This window comes from Ipomoea nil, unplaced genomic scaffold, assembly GCF_001879475.1.
Source record: "Ipomoea nil cultivar Tokyo-kokei standard unplaced genomic scaffold, Asagao_1.1 scaffold1418, whole genome shotgun sequence".
Classification (NCBI taxonomy): domain Eukaryota; kingdom Viridiplantae; phylum Streptophyta; class Magnoliopsida; order Solanales; family Convolvulaceae; genus Ipomoea; species Ipomoea nil.
Window position 1 is genome coordinate 368792 of NW_017617846.1, and position 22050 is coordinate 390841.

At 32.9% G+C, this 22050-nt stretch overlaps 1 protein-coding gene and 1 long non-coding RNA gene across 8 annotated transcripts in view; one reads left to right on the top strand and one right to left on the bottom strand.

Annotated features, from left to right (window-relative positions):
• The window catches only part of LOC109187163, a 4697-nt gene extending 4021 nt beyond the window's left edge, over window positions 1-676 (bottom strand). For all 3 annotated transcript variants that reach the window (XR_002055230.1, XR_002055228.1, XR_002055229.1), the window contains exon 1: window positions 396-676. This is a non-coding gene — a long non-coding RNA (uncharacterized LOC109187163). The remainder of the gene's footprint in view (window positions 1-395) is intronic.
• The window catches only part of LOC109187162 (very-long-chain enoyl-CoA reductase), a 26719-nt gene extending 6535 nt beyond the window's left edge, over window positions 1-20184 (top strand). For 2 of the 5 annotated variants that reach the window (XM_019337281.1, XM_019337282.1), the window contains 2 exons: window positions 10207-10428; window positions 10975-11362. In XM_019337281.1, coding sequence (XP_019192826.1) covers window positions 10207-10405 — 199 coding nt within the window. In that variant the 3' untranslated portion in view covers window positions 10406-10428; window positions 10975-11362. Of the gene's footprint in view, window positions 1-9647; window positions 9800-10206; window positions 10429-10974; window positions 11363-20147 lie in introns of those variants that run through there. The other 3 variants (XM_019337283.1, XM_019337285.1, XM_019337284.1) reach the window with 3 other exon arrangements.
• The last annotated feature ends 1866 nt before the right edge of the window (window positions 20185-22050 follow it).

Here is a 22050-nt window from a genome sequence, read left to right on the forward strand (position 1 = left end):
TCAAACTACACTACACAAATGAGGAAATTGACGAAATCAACAGTTATAGGAGTTAAACGAAAGGCTAAGGAAGACGACAGAGGTATGTATTGCACTATTTTTACAGTTAAATAGTTTTTAATTCATGCTGCTCCAGTTAGAGGATAATAGGAGGAAATTCTGGTACAAATAAATTTCAGTTGGGAGAAATAAACTTAGCTTTTTTCAGACTTATTTGAAAATGTCAACCATTTGCATGCAAAGATAGAAAATTTTTCAAACGAAATTCACAAGTACTAAGTCAAAAGATAAACAGGAAAATACTGGAAGTAGTTTACTCTAAAACTCAGATTCCATAAATCAAGAGTGGTGTACTAAATACGAACATGAAATTGAATAATTTTGAGAATATTTACCTTGAAGCACATGTAAAAAGTTTTGGACCTCAAGCATAGATAACGATCCGACGAATCGCAGCCGGTAGTAAACAAATAGGACTACAGACTAAGAAAATACCTAATAGCAGTAAAGCATTAGAGGATTGAGACTGGATATAGAGCGATAGAGTAGAGAAGCCGATCGATTTCAAAGAATCGCGGTGATCGGAGAGAAGCCGATCGATTTCAAAGAATCGCGGTGATCGGAGAGAAGCCAGATCCGGAAAGGGAAAGCGTACTGTGTTGTTTGGCCTCTCCAAATGATTCGTGCGATGTACATATATTAATATATATATTAATAATTACTCCCTCCGTCCCGAATTGGATGTCTCATTTACTTTTTGCACGCTTTTTAATGAATCAAAAGTAAATGTTATGCACTTTCCAATTATGCCCCTCACTTTTTCACTTTTGGAAATAAAAACAATAAAGAAAGCAAAAGCTAGAAGGGTAATTTGAAAAAAGTAGAATGATGGTGATGTTCAATTTTAGAAAGCGGACAACATTTTGGGACAAACTAAAAAGTAAAGTAAGACACATAAAATGAGACAGAGGGAGTATATAGGTAGTATGTGTATGTGTGTGTGTATATATATATATATATATATATATATTAATATTAATATTAATATTAATAATAAAGTTAGTAGTATGTATATATTTGATCTATACATGTACGAAATGGAGTAATACGAACTATGTAAATAGATAATTTAATTGATTATAATGATATAGTGTTTTCAGAACCAGATCTTAAATTATAAAACATATTAATATATTAATATTTAAATACATATTATAAACCACATGACAGTATATTTATACGTATTATGAAATTTTAATGTGTAGTAATTTTTTTTCTTCAGACAAAGAAAATTATGTGAACACCAAAGATCTACGTCCATTGTAACTCAGAGATGGTCTACAAGGTCCAACTCAAAGTCAGACTTATGGAGTATTAGCAACATCTTTGGATATTCCCTTTGGTGTTCTCTCATATGGTTATTATAATTTAATTGTTCTTATATTATTATATTTTTAAAATTATATGTTTTTTTAGATGATGTAATGAAGAATACAAAGACTTATACATACTAAAATATATCTAAATTATATATGGCCGTGCATCGAATGGAATGTTATAATTTAATATCATAATAGTTAAATTTGTATTGAGCTAGATTTTAATAATAGAGTAGTAGACTTTATAACATGTTGTTTGTTATTGAAGAACCTTGGTGGCTCAACTAAAATCCAAGAAACATAATAAGCAATTCTTCAATAATATTTGATTTTATAGTTCGGTTGTTGGAAAAAAAATATTTGACTTTAATAAAGATAATAATGTGATGTTTGATTTTTTATTTAAATCCTATTCTTAAAGCATTATGATGTCACATTTTCCATTATATATATGACACCACACGGGTGGAGTTGTATTATTTAATATTCTTAAAACCGGTGCTCATATTAAAAAATACTACCTCCGTCCCATTTTATGTGTCTGGTTCGGTTAACGAGACTTGACTGAAGTTATTTTTAATCCAATTTTTTATAATATTAAATTTAGTATTAATATGCAAAATTTATATTTAGAAAATACACTAAGTCAAGGTCAAACGATTTCACATGTTAGTTTGTTACTGAAAAAATTAGTTTTTAATCATGGCCAATTGGCAGTTTCGAGAGTGAGTAATCCTCGGTCTTAAAGTCTTAATTTTTGGGGAATCTAGAGGTCTTTTAAACAATACTCAAAATGTAGTTTACAAATAAATCTTTAATAATGTGTAATTGTTTTGTTTATGGAACACCAATAAATTATATTTTGTCTATTTATTAATTACATCTAAAACCTTATTGGTCCTATATCTTCACTATAACAATTTTTTATATATTGCATCATAATATCATGGCCGTGCAACGCACGGGTACAACTACTAGTTTAAGTAATTTTTTTTTGGTGATAGCCACACATTGTGGTCCGGGTCTTTCTCTGTCCGTTTAACGGTACAGGTCCACCCGGTTCGCTTCGGGAGGCACAGAAGCTGGCCCAAAGGGAATCGTCACTTGTGGGAATCGAACCCGGGTTATCCCGAAATTCTCCCCCACAAAGAGAGCTCATTTGCCACTAGTTTAAGTAATAAGAGCAATAAAGTGGGCAAATTATGCTATGGAACCGTGTCCACCTTGCAAGGTGGACATGGTTCTAAAACTGTTCATAGTTATGAATATATAGTTCAAAAATTATGAACATATAGTTCTATAGTTATGAACATAGAATTGTGAACATAATTGTGAACATATAGTTTTGTAATTATGAATATAGAGATTCAATAATTGTAAATGTGAAGTTAAAAAATTATGAATATAGTTATGAACATATAATTCAGTAATTGTGAATATAGAGTTCAATAATTATGAATATGAAGTTTAAAAATTATAAATATATAACTTTATAATTATAAACATATAATTCAGTAATTATGAACATAGAACCGTGTCCACATTGCAAGGTGGACACAGTTCCACAACATAACGATTGAATAAAGTGGCGTACATACTTTTCATCGACAATAATGAAATCATTGATTTTTTTTATTTCCATTCATTGTTGAGACAAATTGTTTTGAGAGTTTGTCAATGACAATTGCTGTCAATAGATGATGATAATAAATAATTCAAAATATAATGTTACAATAGATATTATCCTTTATATAATAAAGCTATATGGTTTGGGAAATAATTAATGTTAAAATTAATGCCACAACATCTTTTATTATAAAAAAAATACATTTAAAAATAAAATAGCTATATATTATATATAATCATATAAAAAATATACTTTTGAAAAATAAAATAGCTATATATTATATAATCATATAAAAAATGTGTTCAATTAGAGTTTAAATTTACACATACAAAATTTGATATTTGCTTTCCAAATGTAACTATCTTAGTTATTATTCGCATTGTGAAAATTATAATATAGATGAAATACAATTAAGACTAAATCAATGTAATTATGTAAATTCTCTCTATAAGTTTATTTGAATATGCACATAATTAGAGGTTATATTAATCATACAAAATTATAATTATAATTATAATTTTAATTGTAATTTTGTATTCTATAAAAATAATAAATACTTGACCAATGGAAGCTCAAAAATATTATTATATTAAATAATTTAAAATATTTTAGTTGTATTTTATTTTTTATTTATATTTATAATAACATAATTTTTTTCCGTGCATCGCGCGGGTGAATTACTTATAATAATATAGTAAAAATTAACTTACAAATTTCTTTAGAAGTTTTCATGTAGTGATAAAAGCATAATTGAAATATTAAGTTTTGTTATCAATAATCAAAAGAAGATTAATTAAACGAAAAAAAAAAAAAAAACTAAACTTAAATTTATTATTTTTTTAATGGAAAAATCAAATAATTTTCAAAGTTCTTGATTTATAATCATTGAATGCTATGTATTTAGTCGGGCTAATTATTTGACCAAAATTTATGTTAAATTTTATATTATATTTTTAATACATTTTAACATATTCGTAGTATATGTTTAACAATTATGCTAACTCTAATTGGAATGAGGTTCGAACTTAAGATCTTTCTTATAGAAATTAATAAGTTAAGAATAATAAATAGTTAACGGAATATCTACTATCTACTATACTATCTACTATACTAATAAGAGCCCAAGAGAGTTAGGCCTATAATGTGTAGAAAAAATGGCGGTCACAGATTTTAATCAAATGAATGGCTCAGATTAATTAAAAGATTGATCAGATTTAAATTTTATGCTAAAATTTCCTAAAATACCCACACACCGTTACTAATTCCGTTAAAATTTTAAGAATTGCCGTTAGTTCACCGTTAACTTACTCATTGATTTCAATAAAAAAAGGTCTTAGGTTCGAACCTCATCCCAATCAGAGTTGGCATAATTAGTACTCTATTTTACTCTTATTAAATTATATAAATAATAATTTAGTAGTTACAACAAAAAATAATACATATGCATTTCTTTAATTTAGAATTATGTGTCCACAATGCCTTTATTCCAAAAAAAAAAAAGAATTATTCATTATCAATCAATTATCTACTGTACTAATAAGAGCCCAAGAGAGTTAGACCTATAATGGGTAGAAAAAATGGCGGTCACAGATTTTAATCAAATGAATGGCTCAGATTAATTAAAAGATTGATCAGATTTAAATTTTACGCTAAAATTTCCTAAAATACCCACACACCGTTACTAATTCCGTTAAAATTTTAAGAATTGCCGTTAGTTCACCGTTAACTTACTCATTGATTTCAATAAAAAAAGGTCTTAGGTTCGAACCTCATCCCAATCAGAGTTGGCATAATTATTACTCTATTTTACTCTTATTAAATTATATAAATAATAATTTAGTAGTTACAACAAAAAATAATACATATGCATTTCTTTAATTTAGAATTATGTGTCCACAATGCCTTTATTCCAAAAAAAAAAAAGAATTATTCATTATCAATCAATTAAATAAGAGAAATAATTTTATTAGTTATATTGTCTTTATTTTTCTTCAATATAAAAATTCTTTATATTTAAATTTATTAATTGATTATATTCGCTACATTATCCTTACAATGTCTTTATTCAGTGAAATTTTTTTTATTAATTATCAATAAATTAATTAAAAGAAATATTTTCATTAGTTATATTGTCTTTATTTTTCTCAAATGTAAAAATTTTTACATTCAAATTCATCAATTGATTATATTCACTATATTATCTATTATCTTTTTTGTGCACTATTTTTCTAATTAAATATCAAAGTTATAATACAAAATAATGCTATATATTTATTTACCAAGTATTTTATTAATACCATGAAAAAATTAAAAAAATATATAATTAATAAAGCCAATCATATTAACTACTTGAGAGATTTTGTGACAACGAGAGTATTCAAATCACACAACAAATTGAAGTGAGAACTACCTCGCAATGTCCTTGTTTGACAATCAGCAGTTAGCGGTTAACGTTAGCGGATTTGACCAGCGAATTTATTTAATTATTAACATTGGGTAGAAAAAATGACCGCCAAATTATTAAATCAAATGAATGATTCATATTGTTCAGGTTTTAATTTTTTCTTTTAAGATTTCCTAATTTATCATTAATTATATGATTATGCATTTAACTTTTCCGTTAATTCACCGTTAGTCTAATTCTAATATTAAAGTCTAATATAGAATTATAACTACACCATTAATCTAATTCTAATATTAACGTCTTAATAGAACTTAACCACAAATCCTAATGTCGGAATCTCCTCAAACAATATTAGTATATATTTAATATTTTATGTCCTAATTTTTATTTGTTCTCCCTTATGTCCCGTATTTGGTTTCAACTATACCTATACAATTATTTTATTGACAATTATAATCAATCTTGACTATATTATCTTGCATTTGTAAACTTAGAATTACCTATTTAACCCGCACGGGCTTAGCTCAATGGTTTAGTAGGTAGTATTTGGGAGAAGAGACGAAGGTTTGAACCTCGGCGGCGGCAGTGCGGGAATTATGTCCAAAGTGGGACGATTCCTTGTGCGTATCAGCATTTGGCCCTGTCTGCTGAACCATTGAGTCACCGTGATTTACAACTTCCTACAATGCTTTGTCGGGTCGGAGTGTGGGGGGCCCTTGGGGTTGGGGACTCAACTTTTGGGAGAAGAATTACTTATTTAAATACGCAAATTCAACCTTCAATTATCTATGTATGAACAATTTTAATATAATCCTGCCTTAATATACTTTAAAGTACTTATTTAAAAAAAAGCATTGGACATTATTCCAATCGCGCAATGCGCGTAAAAAACTAGTATATATATACTAATAAGAGCCCAAGAGAGTTAGGCCTATAATGGGTAGAAAAAATGGCGGTCATATTTTTTAATCAAATGAATGGCTCAGATTGATCAGATTTTAATTTTTTCTTGAGATTTCCTAATTTATCCTTAATGAATATGATTATCCGTTAACTTTTCCGTTAAATATTATCTTTTCCGTTAATTTCTGTTAGTTCACCGTTAATTTACTCATTGATTTCAATAAGAAAGGTCATAGGTTCGAACCACATCCCAATCAAAGTTGGCATAATTAGTACTCTATTTTACTCTTATTAAATTATAAATAATAATTTAGTAGTTACAACAAAAAAAAAAAAATAATACATATACATTTTTTTAATTTAGAATTATGTGTCTACAATGTCTTTATTCAAAAAAAATTATTCATTATCAATAAATTAAATAAGAAAAATAATTTCATTAGTTATATTATCTTTATTTTTCTCCAATGTAAAAATTCTTTACATTCAAAATTTAAATTCATCAATTGATTATATTCGCTACATTGTCCCTACAATGTCTTTATTAAAAAAATTATTCATTATCAATAAATTAATTAAGAGAAATAATTTCATTAGTTATATTGTCTTTATTTTTCTCCAATGTAAAAATTCCTTACATTCAAATTCATCAATTGATTATATTCACTACATTGTCTATTATCTTTTCTGTGCACTATTTTTTTAATTAAATATCAAAGTTATAATACAAAATAATGCTATATATTTATTTACCCAGTATTTTATTAATACCATAAAAAATTTTAAAATTTTAAAAAATTTAAATTAATAAAGCCAATTATATTAACTACTTGAGCGATTTGTTGACAAAGAGACTATTCAAATCACACAACAAATTAAAGTGAGAAACTACCTCGCAATGTCATTGTTTGACAATCAGCAGTTACCGGTTAGCGTTAGCGGATTTGACCAGCGAATTATATCAACGGTTGGTAAAAAGATATTTGAAAAAACTAGGTGTTTAAATTAACATTTAAAATGACCTAAGGGTATATATAATAATGATGATGATGATGATGATGATAATAATAATAATAACAATTTTTTTTTAAAATATAGATGTGTTTTGGGAAATCATTCTCAAAAACGTTATGTGAAAAATATTGTAAATTGCAATATTTGTATTTTCAGTGGTTTGGAACAAATTGTTGCTTCACACTATTGAATAACCACAACACTTTCTTTACCATTTTGATCTTTAGGTTACATCATATTTACTAATCGTCTAATATCTTTGGGTTACATTATAATTAAAATTTTTAAATTTTTCTACATCTAAATTCCTTAAATTAGGAATTTCTTTAGCCATAATAATTTATTCAACAATAATGGTTGAACTAAATGAACACTGAGCAAAACACCTAAATGACTGGTTCCGTTGATTCATTCATTGATCTTGTATATATGTGCATTAATTAAATATATTAGAACCATTTGCAACAAAAATACTTGGTTACTATTTAAAAAAAAAAGTTTAGTAACAATTATAATGAATCTCCTATATTACATTGTATTCATATACTATGAATTACATATTTAAATAAACAAATTAGACATTAAATTACTTATGTTGAACTTCTCATATATAATCTTGCATTTATATACTTTCAACTATTTATTTAATTATAAACATTGAGTAGAAAAAATGACCGTCAAATTATTAAATCAAATGAATAGTTCAGATTGTTCAAATTTTAATTTTTCTTTGAGATTTCGTAATTTATCCTTAATTATATGATTATATAATCTGTTAACTTTTCAATTAAGTACCGTTAATTCACCGTTAGTCTAATTCTAATATTAAAGTCTAATATAGAATTATAACTACAACATTAATCTAATTATTATATTAAAGTCTTAATAGAACTCTAACCACAAATCCTATCGCCGGAATCTCCTCAAACAATATTAGTATATGTTTAATATTTTATGCTTTAATTTTATTTGCTTTCCCTTATGTCCCGTATTTGGTTTCAACCATACCCATACAATTATTTTATTGACAATTATAATCAATCTTGACTATATTATCTTGCATTTGTAAACTTAGAATTACCAATTTAAATACGCGAATTCAACATTCAATTATCTATGCATGAACAATTGTAATATAATCTTGCCTTGATATACTTTAAAATACTTATTTAAGAAAAACATTGGGCATTATCCCAATCGCGCAATGCACGTAAAAAACTAGTTCCTTTAATAAAGTTAAAACTAACGGAATTTAAGGTTATTTAAGGAAAGAAAATAATATAATAAAGGGTAAATAAGGAAAATCATTAAAAGTACTCAAATCAAATTAATATGAACAATTTATTTTAAGAAACAATTAGTACCGATATTTTTTTTATTCCAGTTAAGGGTCTAACATTATTCACTCTTATTAGAATTGTAGATAGATATAATAAAGCTATATGGTCTTGTGAAAATTGAATGTTGCATTTAATTTTCACAAGACCATATGGCTTTAAGATGTGAAAGTCTTGTGAAAATTAAATGGGCTTTAAGATGTGAAAATTACTTTAAGATGTGAAAATTAAATGTTGCATTTAATTTTCACAAGACCATATGACTTTAAGATGTGAAAATTAAATGTTGCATTTAATTTTCACAAGACCATATGGCTTTAAGAAGCATGCATGCAACCCCAAAGTCCATAAGTTTGAAATTAATATATAGCATAGTTATGTGGCTTAATATTTAAGATTGTTGATGTGCATATTGAGGACTACGGAGACAAAGATGCGTTATTCGTGGATTCATCGGATACTATCCAACAACACTCTCCAACTTAATTGACGTGAAGTAGGCTTAGTAACATTAATATTATATTCTCGAATTATTAGTTCTCATCTTTTATTGATTACACACTTAATTTGATAGTATTTGGAAGAAAAAAATCAATGTTCTAACTAAGATTGTGATTTTGGTCTTTAAAGGTCAATTGTATGTTGCTACATCTAGAGTTAGAAATCTCAAAGGTCTAAAAATTTTGATCCGTGGTGACTCTAAAATTGTAATTCAATTACTATTGTAGTTTACTAAGTTCTTAAAAATTTATAGTATTTTAATATTAAATACTATGTACTAAATTTTTAATATAGTTTAAGATTTGTAGTAATCACCCACCTTAAATATTATTTTAATTATAAATATATTTATGTTCATAATTTTATCATAGGAATTCACACATAATAATTATTAAATAACAAAAATTTTATATATGAATAAATCTCATATAGTGTATATTTTTTTAACATATTTTCCGTACATCGCACGGTACAAATACTAGTAATAAATAATATCACTCAAAATTTGCACTATAATAAATAAATGTCATAATTTTATTCTTCATATTTATAAAAATTCTAGGAATCAATCAAGTCTTATTAGGATGATGTGAGTTTTAATGCAAATATAGAAATGGGTGGTTTTTCCTTTTGACTTTTGCATATATGAGGCATTAGGACTAACTACTAGATTAATCCTCTAGGGTGTATATATGTCTAGTATAGTAGTATCCCTTGAATGTTTAGACATTTTCCTTGCTCCCTTTTAGTTTATACTTTAAATGGATCTTTGAGAATATATAATATTCTATTATCTAAGTGCTTTTATATATATGACAAATTATATCATCGTCCATCTTGTATGGTGGACCTTGATGAAAAAAAAATGATGTTATTTTATATTAAGTGTCAAAATGCAAAGTATAATGTTGCAAAGTGCATGTTTAATGTTGGAGAAAATTATCAAAATGTCACCACATTTTTCTTTCATTGCTCTAGAATATAGTTGTTAGATCTGACCAAATGGAGAGCTGAAATTGATTCTTAGTTTTCTATCTTAAGGAGATCGACCGTTGCCCAACTGAGTTGTCCCCTTGAATGCCTTCCCTTCGATCCCTTGCCTCCCTTTCCATGGAGCGAGGCTGAGTTTCAGGTCGAGCACACACTGGTTGCATGGGTCACACCGCAACGATGGGTCCTCTCTCGCTTTGGTGACATTACTTCATCCTCTTGCGCGGGCACTCGGCGCACTCGTCCATGAATCCCTACCACCAATTAGGTTAGGCCTCGCCTAGAGCCGTCGAAACGGTCTCGCGGGGCGGGACGGGACAAAACACACCAAAGCCCGTCCTCGTAGCGGGACGGCTAAAAAGCCCGCCTTTTAGCGGGTTTGGAATGTGGCCGGCCCGCCCCGCCATGCCAATCAATATTTTACTGTGTTAATTATTTTTTTTTTTTTAAATATCACTGTACAATATCCTTTAAAAAATAATTAAAAAAAATCATTGTACAGACGTACAGTACACTAACACAATAACACTACCTAGTATTGTATTCCTATAAATCTATAATCCTTTAAGTTATAACACACTAACACAATTACACAAACCAAAATAACATGTATTAAATACTAAATATATATACAAAATATATATGTATTAGAAAGTCGCGGGCTAACCCCGTGACCCGCCCTGCCTGGACCCGTGGCCCAGGTAGGGCGGGCTAAAAAGTCCGCCTCCTGGCGGTTCAAAATTTGAAGAACCCGTCCCCTACCTACGGCGGTACGGGACAGGTCGACCCGGCGGGTAAAACCTAATTTTGACGGCTCTAGCCTCGCCATTGCCTGTTGAATGTCCTGGGCAATCATCACTTGGAGATCCACAGGTGGTACCACTGTCCCGGGCCCTTGCTGCTCTCCGCTACAGTTGTTGTTAGCTGTGGCGTCAATGCTAGCGTTGTCGTTGCCATTGTGATTTTGGCCACGGGAGCCTGCTCCAAGCTTGTAGTGTGCTTGAGTTGATCTTAGGCTCTCAATGCAAGCACCCGGTAAATAAGTTACTAGCGTATATTTGGAAAGTAATCAAGTTTGTATTGCTTAAGAGTTTCAGTACAAGATTTTGAGTGTGTCCCCCTGTTGTCACAAGGGCTCAGCTTTTATATTGGACAATGAGCTACTAAGTATAACGGTTACAATAATGACACAATGGCTTCCTATTTAGTGCAACGTCTCCCTTTACTACGTGTCGTGGCTCCTTAGTAATTGTTGTACGGTCTCCTTCATAACTTCTGCTCTGTGTGGGTTGGCGTACCAATAAGTGTGCCATTCCACCTCCTATCTAATCATGGTCGTTATTATTTGACCGTCTTCATTACTTTGATGGGTTAGATCAAGAGCATCGAGTCGGGTCCGATGCCATGTTCAATTATCCTATGAACCAGAGTCCAATAACCCCTAAAAACCTAGGCAACTTGAGTTTTTCACTCGGTAGACTAGGTTTCTCTGTACATGTCTTTTTTTTCTTTTTTCTTTTTTTTTTTTCAATTCATCATGTAATGAGATTATGGTATAGGAAGCTTTAGATTTGCCTTGCGGTGTATATGACTGAGATTTTAGTTGTAATATGAACTCTTTTAGAAGCACCTATTGATATTTAGTGTGGTAGTTTTTCTCCTATATGTTTCATGTGTACGTTATGAGATGTATGTCATAGGTTATCATGTAAAAGTATTGAACAAAATATTAATATTTATTATATTTGTATAAAATACTTGGTTAAAATATATATATATATATATATATATATATATATATATATATATATATATATAACATGTTTTGTATTATAACTTTGATATTTAATTACAAGATAATGTAAAAAGAAGACAATGGACAATGTAGTGAATATAATAAATTAATAAATTTGAAGGTAAGGAATCTTTGAATTGTTGAAAATAAAGATAATATAACTAATGAAATTATATTTTGTTAGGAATATATTGTAAATTTTGATGAGCCGAATGTATTTTTGAAAAATCAAGTAGTCCTCATTTTTATTCTATTTGAGTCAGTTTGAGTCTACGGAGTATGGTGCACCCATATCATGCAACCCATTTACAAGTCTGGAAAATCACATGTTGATTTTAGATGTTAAGCGGGATTATAGCTTAACACAATTAAGTTGCGGATAAGTCATTAAGAACCATGCTAGAGGAGTTGGAAGAAATGCGTGTGAGCTATGCCAAATGATCCTAAGTTTAAATCTCAAGTGAAGCATTTTTAAGCTTTGGACCGTATGAGAGACTAGCTCTAACTGTATGGGAGACTAGCTTGGACCGTATGAGAGACTAGCTCTAACCGTATGGGAGACTAGCTTGGACCGTATAACAGTATGGGAGACTAGCTTGGACAGTATGGGAGACTAGCTCAAGGTCAAGTATATTGGACCGTATACCGTATGGGAGACTAGCTCAAAGTATACCAAACCGTATAGGAGACTAGCTAAGAATATGGAGACTAAGTAAAATGCTCAAGTCTCACAAAAGCCACGCACCATATGGAGAAACACACCAAGTATGGTGGACCAAGCTAGAAATTCGAAACAGAGCATCTCACCATGAACAACTGTGAAGTTTTTACAGAGGTTCCAGTATATTATTTTACAAGGATCATGAAGGAGAAAATAACTGATATATTTTCATCTGAACATCAAGTTTTTACGGTGGAACCGGAGACGCTCAAAGAAGGCTGATTCGCGGAGAAATTATTTTATACTCAAGCAAGAATCAGCAGATAAATTATTTGATCAACTTGACATGTCAGAGTATTTATGAAGGACCAGAAATGTCAAAGATTGCCGCGCCGAATTTATTCAAATTCTGGAGGCTACAAAATTCAATAAACGGCAACGGGCAAATTATTCAAATCATCTGACAAAAGGAGAAATGACATCTACCTAATATTTTAGATCAAGTTGACAATATTATTTGATCAACTACAATTCAAAATGGACGATCAAGATCGAAAGTTGATCAACGGGCAAATAGCTTTTACTAGCTATAAATTGTCCAAGCAGACTTGAAGACAAGAAGAGATAGAAGTGAAGTGAGCAGTTAAGAAAGAAAAACCCCAAGTGATAGAGCAGTTCAACAACTTGAACAACGGCTAAAACATACAAGCAAAAGATACAAGCTATATTTTTTTAGCCGAAAAAGGGGAAAATAGAGCTTCATAGAATAAAATTCAAGTCTGAGTGAGAGAGAAATTTTATTTCTTTGTAATATTCTCTACTGAGTGTAGAAAGAGGGCGGAGTAACTAGAGAGAGTGAAAAACCCTGGTTGAGTGTAACTTTGTGCGTAGCACTCGTGGTGAAGGGCAGAGTAACAAGAGGAGCTTGTGAAAACCCTTGGAGGACGTAGCTTTGTGCGTAGTTCTCGTGGTGTAGGAGTACAGCTTGGTGCGAAGTACTCGGGAAGGCGGAGTAACAAGAGGAGCTTGTGAAAAACCTTGGAGGAGTGTAGCTTTGTGCGAAGCACTCGGAGAAGTGTCGGTGGACACTTATTCACTATTGTATCTGGGTGATCGAAGAATAGTGAATTTCCTCCTTGAAGTGAAAGGAGAAGAGTGGACTAGGAGGATTACACCACCTCTGAACCACTATAAATCTCTCTCTCTATTTACTTACTGCTCATATATTTTGTGCATGCTTATTCTAACTGCGAACTAACCCGATTACGATTTATCGCTTATCTTTATATGTCTGGGTTTGATAGTTCCCACGTTTGCATGCAAGCCAAACTTTACGTACATCATCCTTGAACCATATCAAGTGTTTCTAACGTGTTGCATGTTTAGAATCTCTCTTTGAGCACCGCACTAATTAAGCATAACACTTTACCGCTACTTATTCCGCTGCACACTCTAAGTTGCTTATCTTGTTAATGCTTGTTACTTAGAGTTGAAATTAACAAAGTGTTATTTGCCTTGTAAGTTTTCGAAGAAAGTTTTAAAAGTTAGAGAAGTCTATTCACCCCCCCTCTAGACTTCTCGCCACCCTTTCGGGACCAACAAGTGGTATCAGAGCGGTTGTCTATTTGAGTCAATTTTGACTGCTAGATAGATCTCAAAATCTTCAAGATGAAGAGAGATATGGCTCTTGCTCAAAATTTGCTTTTCTCACTTGATAAATTTGATGATTGGAAAATACGTATGCAGGTGCACTTATCTGCTTTAAATGACGAAATGTGGGAAGTCATCGCAAATGGTCCTATCCAAATTATGGAAGTTAACACTACCGCCACACTAACTCCAAATGCTCCACGATATATTCCAAAGCCAAAAATGGAGTGGACAAAGGAAGATAGAGGGCGAAATAATTTGGACAACATTGCCAAAGATATTTTGTTCAAAGCGGTCGATGACACCATATTCCCAAAGATTCGAAAGTGCACTACAGCAAAAGAAATATGGGATACACTTATCGGAATCGGTGAAGGCGATGAACAAGAAAAAGACAACAAACTAACCATTGCCATGAAGAGGTTCGAAGATTTCAAAATGCTACCGAACGAAAGCATCACCGACATGGAAGCTCGATTGATAAAAATTCTTGGAGAAATCACAGATCTGGGAAAGACCATTACCCAGGAGGAAATATCGCTCAAAGTGTCACGCGTACTACCTACAAATTGGGATATGAAGGTGACCGCAATGCGCGATCATAGAGATCTAAGGACATTATCTACGGATAAACTCTTTAGTGATCTTAAGGCGTATGAGTTCGAAATGAAGACACGAGTCGAGGAAGAACGTGATGAACGAACATCCGCATTGATGGCCGAACAACCCTCAACATCAAGGTCAGTAGGAAATAATGATTTTTTATCTGACGAACAATTTTCTCTATTTGTTAGGAAATTCAATAAGTTCATGCGAAAGAACAAAGGATCACCACAAGGAAATTTCTTTCGAGAAAATAGAAGATCAAGAAGGGAACCGGTCGAAGATAACACAAACGTGTGTTACAATTGTAGAAAGCCTGAACATTTTATGGCCGAATGTCCACACCCCAAGGCGGAGAAAAATTCGAATACTTCTCCACAGGTGGAATACAAATCCAAAGAGAAGAAATCCAAAAAGGGCAAACGGAAGGCACTAATAAGCGATCTGTTAGAAGCAAGTGAATCCGAAGAATCATCTAGTGACGAGAGTGACGAGAGTGATTCATCACAAGAAGATACGGCGCTACTATGCCTAGTGGGCAAGACATCCGAACATGAGGAATGTTATATGGCGCGTGAAATCGACGAAGAGGTATCTTCTAGCTCTTTTAGTTCTTTTAGTTCAGTTGACACTTCTTTCCAGACTCAAGAATCATTTCAAAGTCTTAAGGAAGATTGTTCAAAATGTCATGGCCACTCATACTCAAATCAAAGAGCGCAATAATACGTTAATCTTGAAAAGGAAGAAATGTCACAAAAATTGCAAAATGCTCTAAATGAAATGAGTAATTTGAAAGCCGAAAATGCTCGACTTCAAGAAGAGTGCAAAGCTAGAAAGGTTCGAGAACATAACCTTCGGGAAGTAATCGCATCATTTACAAATTCATCCAAAATCATGGATAAAATGGTAAACATGCAGAAACCCGCTGGAGATAAAGCCGGACTAGGCTACGATCCATCATGTTCTCAAACCCCTGTAAAACTGACTAATTCTACTACTACTTTAATTAATAAAGTCCCAGTGGTAAAATTTGTGAAAAGTCAGTATAGCACAATGAGACAAGGAGTTGGTAATCAAATAAATGCCAAGAAAAATGTTGCAAAGCCGAATCAAAAAATTTAATATCTCGGATAGGCAACAAATTTTTAAAAGGCAAAATTTGTATCTTCCAAAGAGAACCAACGAATCTAGTGCAACAAAACCTCATAGGAATATGGGAAGAATTCCGAGAATTGGGGCTGGGAGATTATATCCCTCAGAACAAGATTGGTCGCTTGATAACAAACCATGGACCAAGTCCAGATTTGCTCTTTTTCATAGAATCAAGCAACTATCTGCTTCCCAACCCGCACCAAAGCATTATTCGCAAGTGCGCTATGATTATAGATGTTTTTAATGGTTACAAATCACCTACTCTTGGATCAGTGGGATCTAGGTGAATTTGGATGCCAAGAATTACTAACACAAAAGGACCCAATCAAGCATGGGTACCTAAAAATAATTAATCTTTCTTGCAGGAAGTTTGATATTTCGATAGCGGTTGCTCTCGACATATGACCGGCAATAAAGCTAGTCTAGTTGAGTTCAAAAGTATCGAAGGACCAAAAGTAGTGTTCGGTGGAAACGATCGATATGGAATGACAAAAGGAACCGGCGCAATTGTGAAAAATGGTCTACGAATTGATGACGTATCTTATTCGAAGGATTAAAATTTAATTTTATACAAGTCAATTTGCGAAAAGAATCTGTAGAATTTACAAAGAAATGCAATCAAGGACGAATCTACGAATGAAGTCGTACTCGCCGGATCGAGAAAGAAAAACATGTATGTTGTGTATTGGAGTACAACGAAGAAATCCGTATGCTTGATGGCAAATAATTCGAATGAAGCTTGTTGGGAATGGCACAGAAGGCTAAATCATTTGAATTTCAAAACCATCAACAAGCTTGCCAGAAATAATCTAGTCGAAGGACTACCCAACATTGTGTTCAAGAAAAATCAAATTTGTGATGCATGCCAGAAAGGAAAACAAATCAAAGCATCATTCAAAGTCAAAGCTCAAGAGTCAACATCAAGACCCTTAAGTCTACTGCACATGGATTTATTTGGTCCAGTAGACCCAGTAAGTATAAGTGGTAAGAAATATACTTTGGTTGTTGTTGATGATTTTTCTAGGTACACATGGACAATATTCATCAAGAAAAAGGATGAAGTCTTATCAAAGTTGCCAGAGCTATTGAAGCTACTGCAAGTCAAAAAAGACATGAAGATTGCAACAATACGAACCGATCGAGGAACAGAGTTCATGAACAGAGTGATTCAATCTTACTGCAATTCACAAGGAATTTTACATCAATTATCTGCCGCACGAACGCCGCAACAAAATGGTGTAGCTGAAAGAAGAAATCGAACACTCAAGGAAGCCGCACGAGTCATGATAACGGCCGCCGGACTACCAAAAAGATTTTGGGCAGAAGCAATTAACACGGCGTGCTATACTCAAAATCGCAGTCTAATCCACAAGTCTTATAACAAAACACCTTATAAATTATGGAAAGGGAGAAAACCCAATCTCACCTATTTTCATACATTTGGTTGTAAATGTTTTGTACTTGTTAATGGAAAGTCTCAATTAAAGACTTTTGACGAGCGAGCGGACGAAGGAATATTCTTAGGATATTCATCCACCAGCAAGGCGTACAGAATTTTCAACAAATCAACCATGGTGGTAGAAGAATCGATTCATGTTGTGTTCAATGAAAATCACGACAATAATGGCAAAAATGATGAAGGTAATCGTGATTTAATTAAATCTAATGATTTGTTCGAAGACAATATGTTGCAGGAAGTAGAAGAATCAAGTGATATGGGTGATCACCAAATTGAGGCAATATCAAATGTGATACCCGAAATATCACGCACAACTGAAATTGCACAAGAAGAAATTCCAGTAGTTGAACCCGAAGATGCAACCGTCATTAATACACAACAAGTGGAATCACATCAAGAAGGAAACTCTGAGAATCCAACAAAATTCCAACCAAATCGAAAATGGCTAAGAAGTCACACACATGACTTAGTCATTGGAGATCCAAGTGATGGAGTGAAGACGCGATCATCTACTATGAACCAACAACAAGATGCAATGTTCTCATGCTTTCTATCTCAATTGGAACCAAAAGAAATTGATGAAGCTTTAGCCGATCCAAGTTGGATAGATGCCATGCAAGAGGAATTAGATCAATTCAAGCGCAACGACGTATGGAAACTTGTTCCAAGACCAACACACCAAAATGTAATTGGCACTAAATGGGTCTTTAGGAACAAAGCAAACGAAGACGGCGTCATTGTTAGGAATAAAGCAAGATTAGTCGCGAAGGGGTATTCACAAGAAGAAGGAATTGATTTTGATGAGACATTCGCCCCCGTCGCACGACTCGAAGCAATCCGGATATTCCTAGCATACGCAGCGCACAAGAATTTCGTGGTATATCAAATGGACGTAAAGAGCGCATTTCTTAATGGCTTACTTGAAGAAGAAGTTTACGTCGAACAACCACCCGGTTTTGAGGTAAAAGACGTTGGTGATCAAGTCTACAAATTAAAGAAGGCATTGTATGGGTTAAAACAAGCTCCGCGAGCTTGGTACGACACCTTGTCAATGTTCTTAATTAGTTGTGGATTCACCAAAGGTCTAGTCGATAAAACCCTCTTTAGAATTCAAGAAAATAATCACATTTTATTAGTACAAATTTATGTTGATGATATTATCTTTGGAAATACTGATAAATCTTTATGTGAGAAATTTTCTAAGCTCATGCAGAACAGGTTCGAGATGAGTATGATGGGAGAATTAAATTACTTTTTGGGACTGCAAGTCAAGCAACTTGAAGAAGGAATTTTCATAAATCAAGCCAAGTACACAAGAGATCTTATCAAGAAATTTGGCATAGATGGAAAATACTCAGTCAAAATTCCCATGAGTACATCTCAAAAATTGGATAAAGATGATGAAGGAAAAGACGTCGATCAAACGATGTATCGAGGGATGATTGGATCGTTACTATACTTAACCGCAAGCAGACCGGACATATCCTACTCGGTTGGCGTATGTGCAAGATTCCAATCAAAGCCCAAAGAAAGTCATCTGATTGCAACCAAGAAGATAATTCGATATCTCAAAGGAACAATCAATGTGGGACTATGGTATCCCAAAGAAGGAGATTTTACACTAACTGGTTATTCAGATGCAGATTTTGCAGGTTGTAAAATAGACCGAAAAAGTACCTCAGGGACATGCCAGTTCTTAGGAGGAAGATTGGTCTCTTGGTTCAGCAAAAAGCAAAACTCCATAGCTACGAGCACTGCCGAAGCCGAATATATTGCAGCTGGGAGTTGTTGTGCACAAATCTTGTGGATGAAGCAACAATTATTGGACTATGGGATTAAGTGCGAAAATGTTAGCATTTTATGCGATAATACAAGTGCAATCGCCATAACCCAAAATCCGGTGCTCCATTCGCGAACCAAGCATATCGACGTTCGACACCATTTTATCCGAGACCACGTCGAAAAGAAAGATTTGAAAATCGATCATGTTCCCACGGAAAATCAAATTGCCGACATTCTCACAAAGCCGTTGTGTGAATCTCGTTTTGCAACTCTAAGGCATGAAATGGGAATGATCGAAATGAGCTAAGCATTTTCTAAACTCTTAATTGTTGTTATTTTTTTTTATACGTACTGTGTGTATTGCATGTAATCTATGTGATCTATGTGTTTTAATTTGAATTGGTATGTACGTATGATATATGTTTAATTGTGTACATGTTTTTGTAAAATTTGTATGTACCTAAATGTGTTATAATTTTATCTTACGAAAACTGCATACCTAAAATTTACAATTTATTTATGTGATATGTCTATTTAATTTGTCACGTTTTAGCATAATTGATTTGTGTAATTTGTTTGCTAAATGTGTTTAAATAGATTAATTTGAGATGAGTATGCAATTTAGGGGGAACAATTTTTTTTTTTCAATTGGGTTAATTCTGATGAAATTGCATATATTTAGGAGGAATATAGCTATTTGGGTTTGCATGATAAGGAAGATGTATTCTGATGAGTGCTTGCACATTTTTGGAAATTCAAAAGTCAAACAAGTTAGGCCCAATTTTAGAAAGTCAAAAGATTTAATTGTTTTGGGAACTTGAAATTCTTTTCAGATATTAGGTATCTGTCTGATCAATTTATTTTTATCAGGTTTCTTTTCAGAAAATCAGCTTTATTGAAATATGAAATTGAAATAATAATATTTATCTGGAGTGTATTTATTGGTCTAACAGATTATTTTCGAGATTTTTTTTATCTGATTTGCTCCAGGTTGGCGGTTATTTGAAGCACAATTTTTGGCGCCATGTACTCACAAATGGAGTATAAAAATCTGAGCTGGCAAATTTAAATCATGTGGAAGGTCGAATTTATCCTCAAAGAGATCAATACTCTCTCTCTACCCACTAGAGGGCAAAAGAGTAATTTCTCACCCTTCTCCCTCAATTCTAACGCGTAGAATTGAAAATCTAGAAGAACTCAAAGTCTTCTTCCTCCTCCTCTCTCTCGCCGGCCGGAAAAACACACTAGAAGAAGCCAAAAATCTCTCAATGCTCCTATACCCACTCTAATTTCTCTACACAAAAATCTTCTACACACTAAAACCCATCACCCAAACCCAAAATCCTACCCAAATAACCTCACAATCCAAAAACTCATCCCTTCTATCCTTCTTTCGGACCTCACTGCCGAAACACCCAATCTTGCACCCAAAAATTTCTAAATTCTTTTTCTACTCAAATGGAGATTAATCAAGTGGAGATGGAGTCATTCACAACCGGAGGAACAAGGAAATCTAGCCGTGTACTAAGCGGGATGATTCTAGATGTCACCGACTTCAACAAGCAAGTGGAGGACAAATCTATTGGGGTAAAAATTATCAACTCTCTAGAATCTTGTGGGTTGTTAAATTTTTGCACTTTTAGATATGTTGGTTTCTATAAAGATGAGGTGACCGAATTATACATGAATGCTAGAATAGAAAATGGCTCAATTATTTCTATGATCAAAGGTGTTGATGTAGAAATTAATATCGATGATTTTCGGAGGATGTTTAATCTTGTTGAATCAAATTTGAGGGTAGAAAATCATGTGCATGATGTCAATGCCATTTGGGCCGTGGTACGCGATGCAAACGCACCGCTATCTCCGAAGGTTAATGGTAACAAAAGAGATTTGAAGAAGGATTATGGATTGTTGTTGGATATTGTTCATAAATGTGTAGAATCCCGGTATCATTGCCGTGACAAGTTGTCAAAAGAAAAGTTGTTGATTATGGACATTATTTTGAACAATGTTTGTGTGGATTGGGGTGCCTTTATGTTTGGAAGGTTGTGTGAATCTATTAGGAAGGCCAAACCTTTGGTGGATGGATGGTTTCAACAGGAGATCGGTTACGGGTTTGCCGTTGGTGAGATTTTTTTTGAGAACCAAGAATGTCACCCTTACCAAAGCCAAGCATATTACAAACCATAGCTACCTCTTTCAGCCACCCAACTCCAATGAACCTAAAAATCCTACCTTACCCACAAGCCTACCAAAACCCACCCGAAAAAGAAAATTGCCCAACCCCTTCCAAAACCTTAAACAATATATCCGAGAACCAAGCCATGAAGGATCAAACACCCATGTCGTCCGATCTAACGAAGAACAAAATAGCCACCCAATCTCAAGACCCTTAACCACTCAAAACCCGAACCCAATTATCCTTGAGAGCCACGGGTTTGTTGAGGAAAATAGAGTTGAAGTGGATGATGTTGTGAATGATCAAGTTGAAGTTGGAAGTGATGATGAAATATCAACAATTGGGGCGGATAGTGCACTTTTGGAGGAGTATAAAAGAACACTAGAATGGAGAGCATGGAGATTAGGGGATCACAGCTTGCTAGCCGAATCAATAGGGCCGAATACCATGAAAAGGGAAGAATTGGTGTTGAATTGGTTGGGCACACATGATCTTGCTAAAGCTACCCGACTTTCGGTGATTAAGTCTCACTTTTTGACTAAGCTTGCTAGGAAGAAGAGAACCGAAAAGGGAGTGATGGTTGAAGCCACAACCGTAAGAGACGCTTTAGG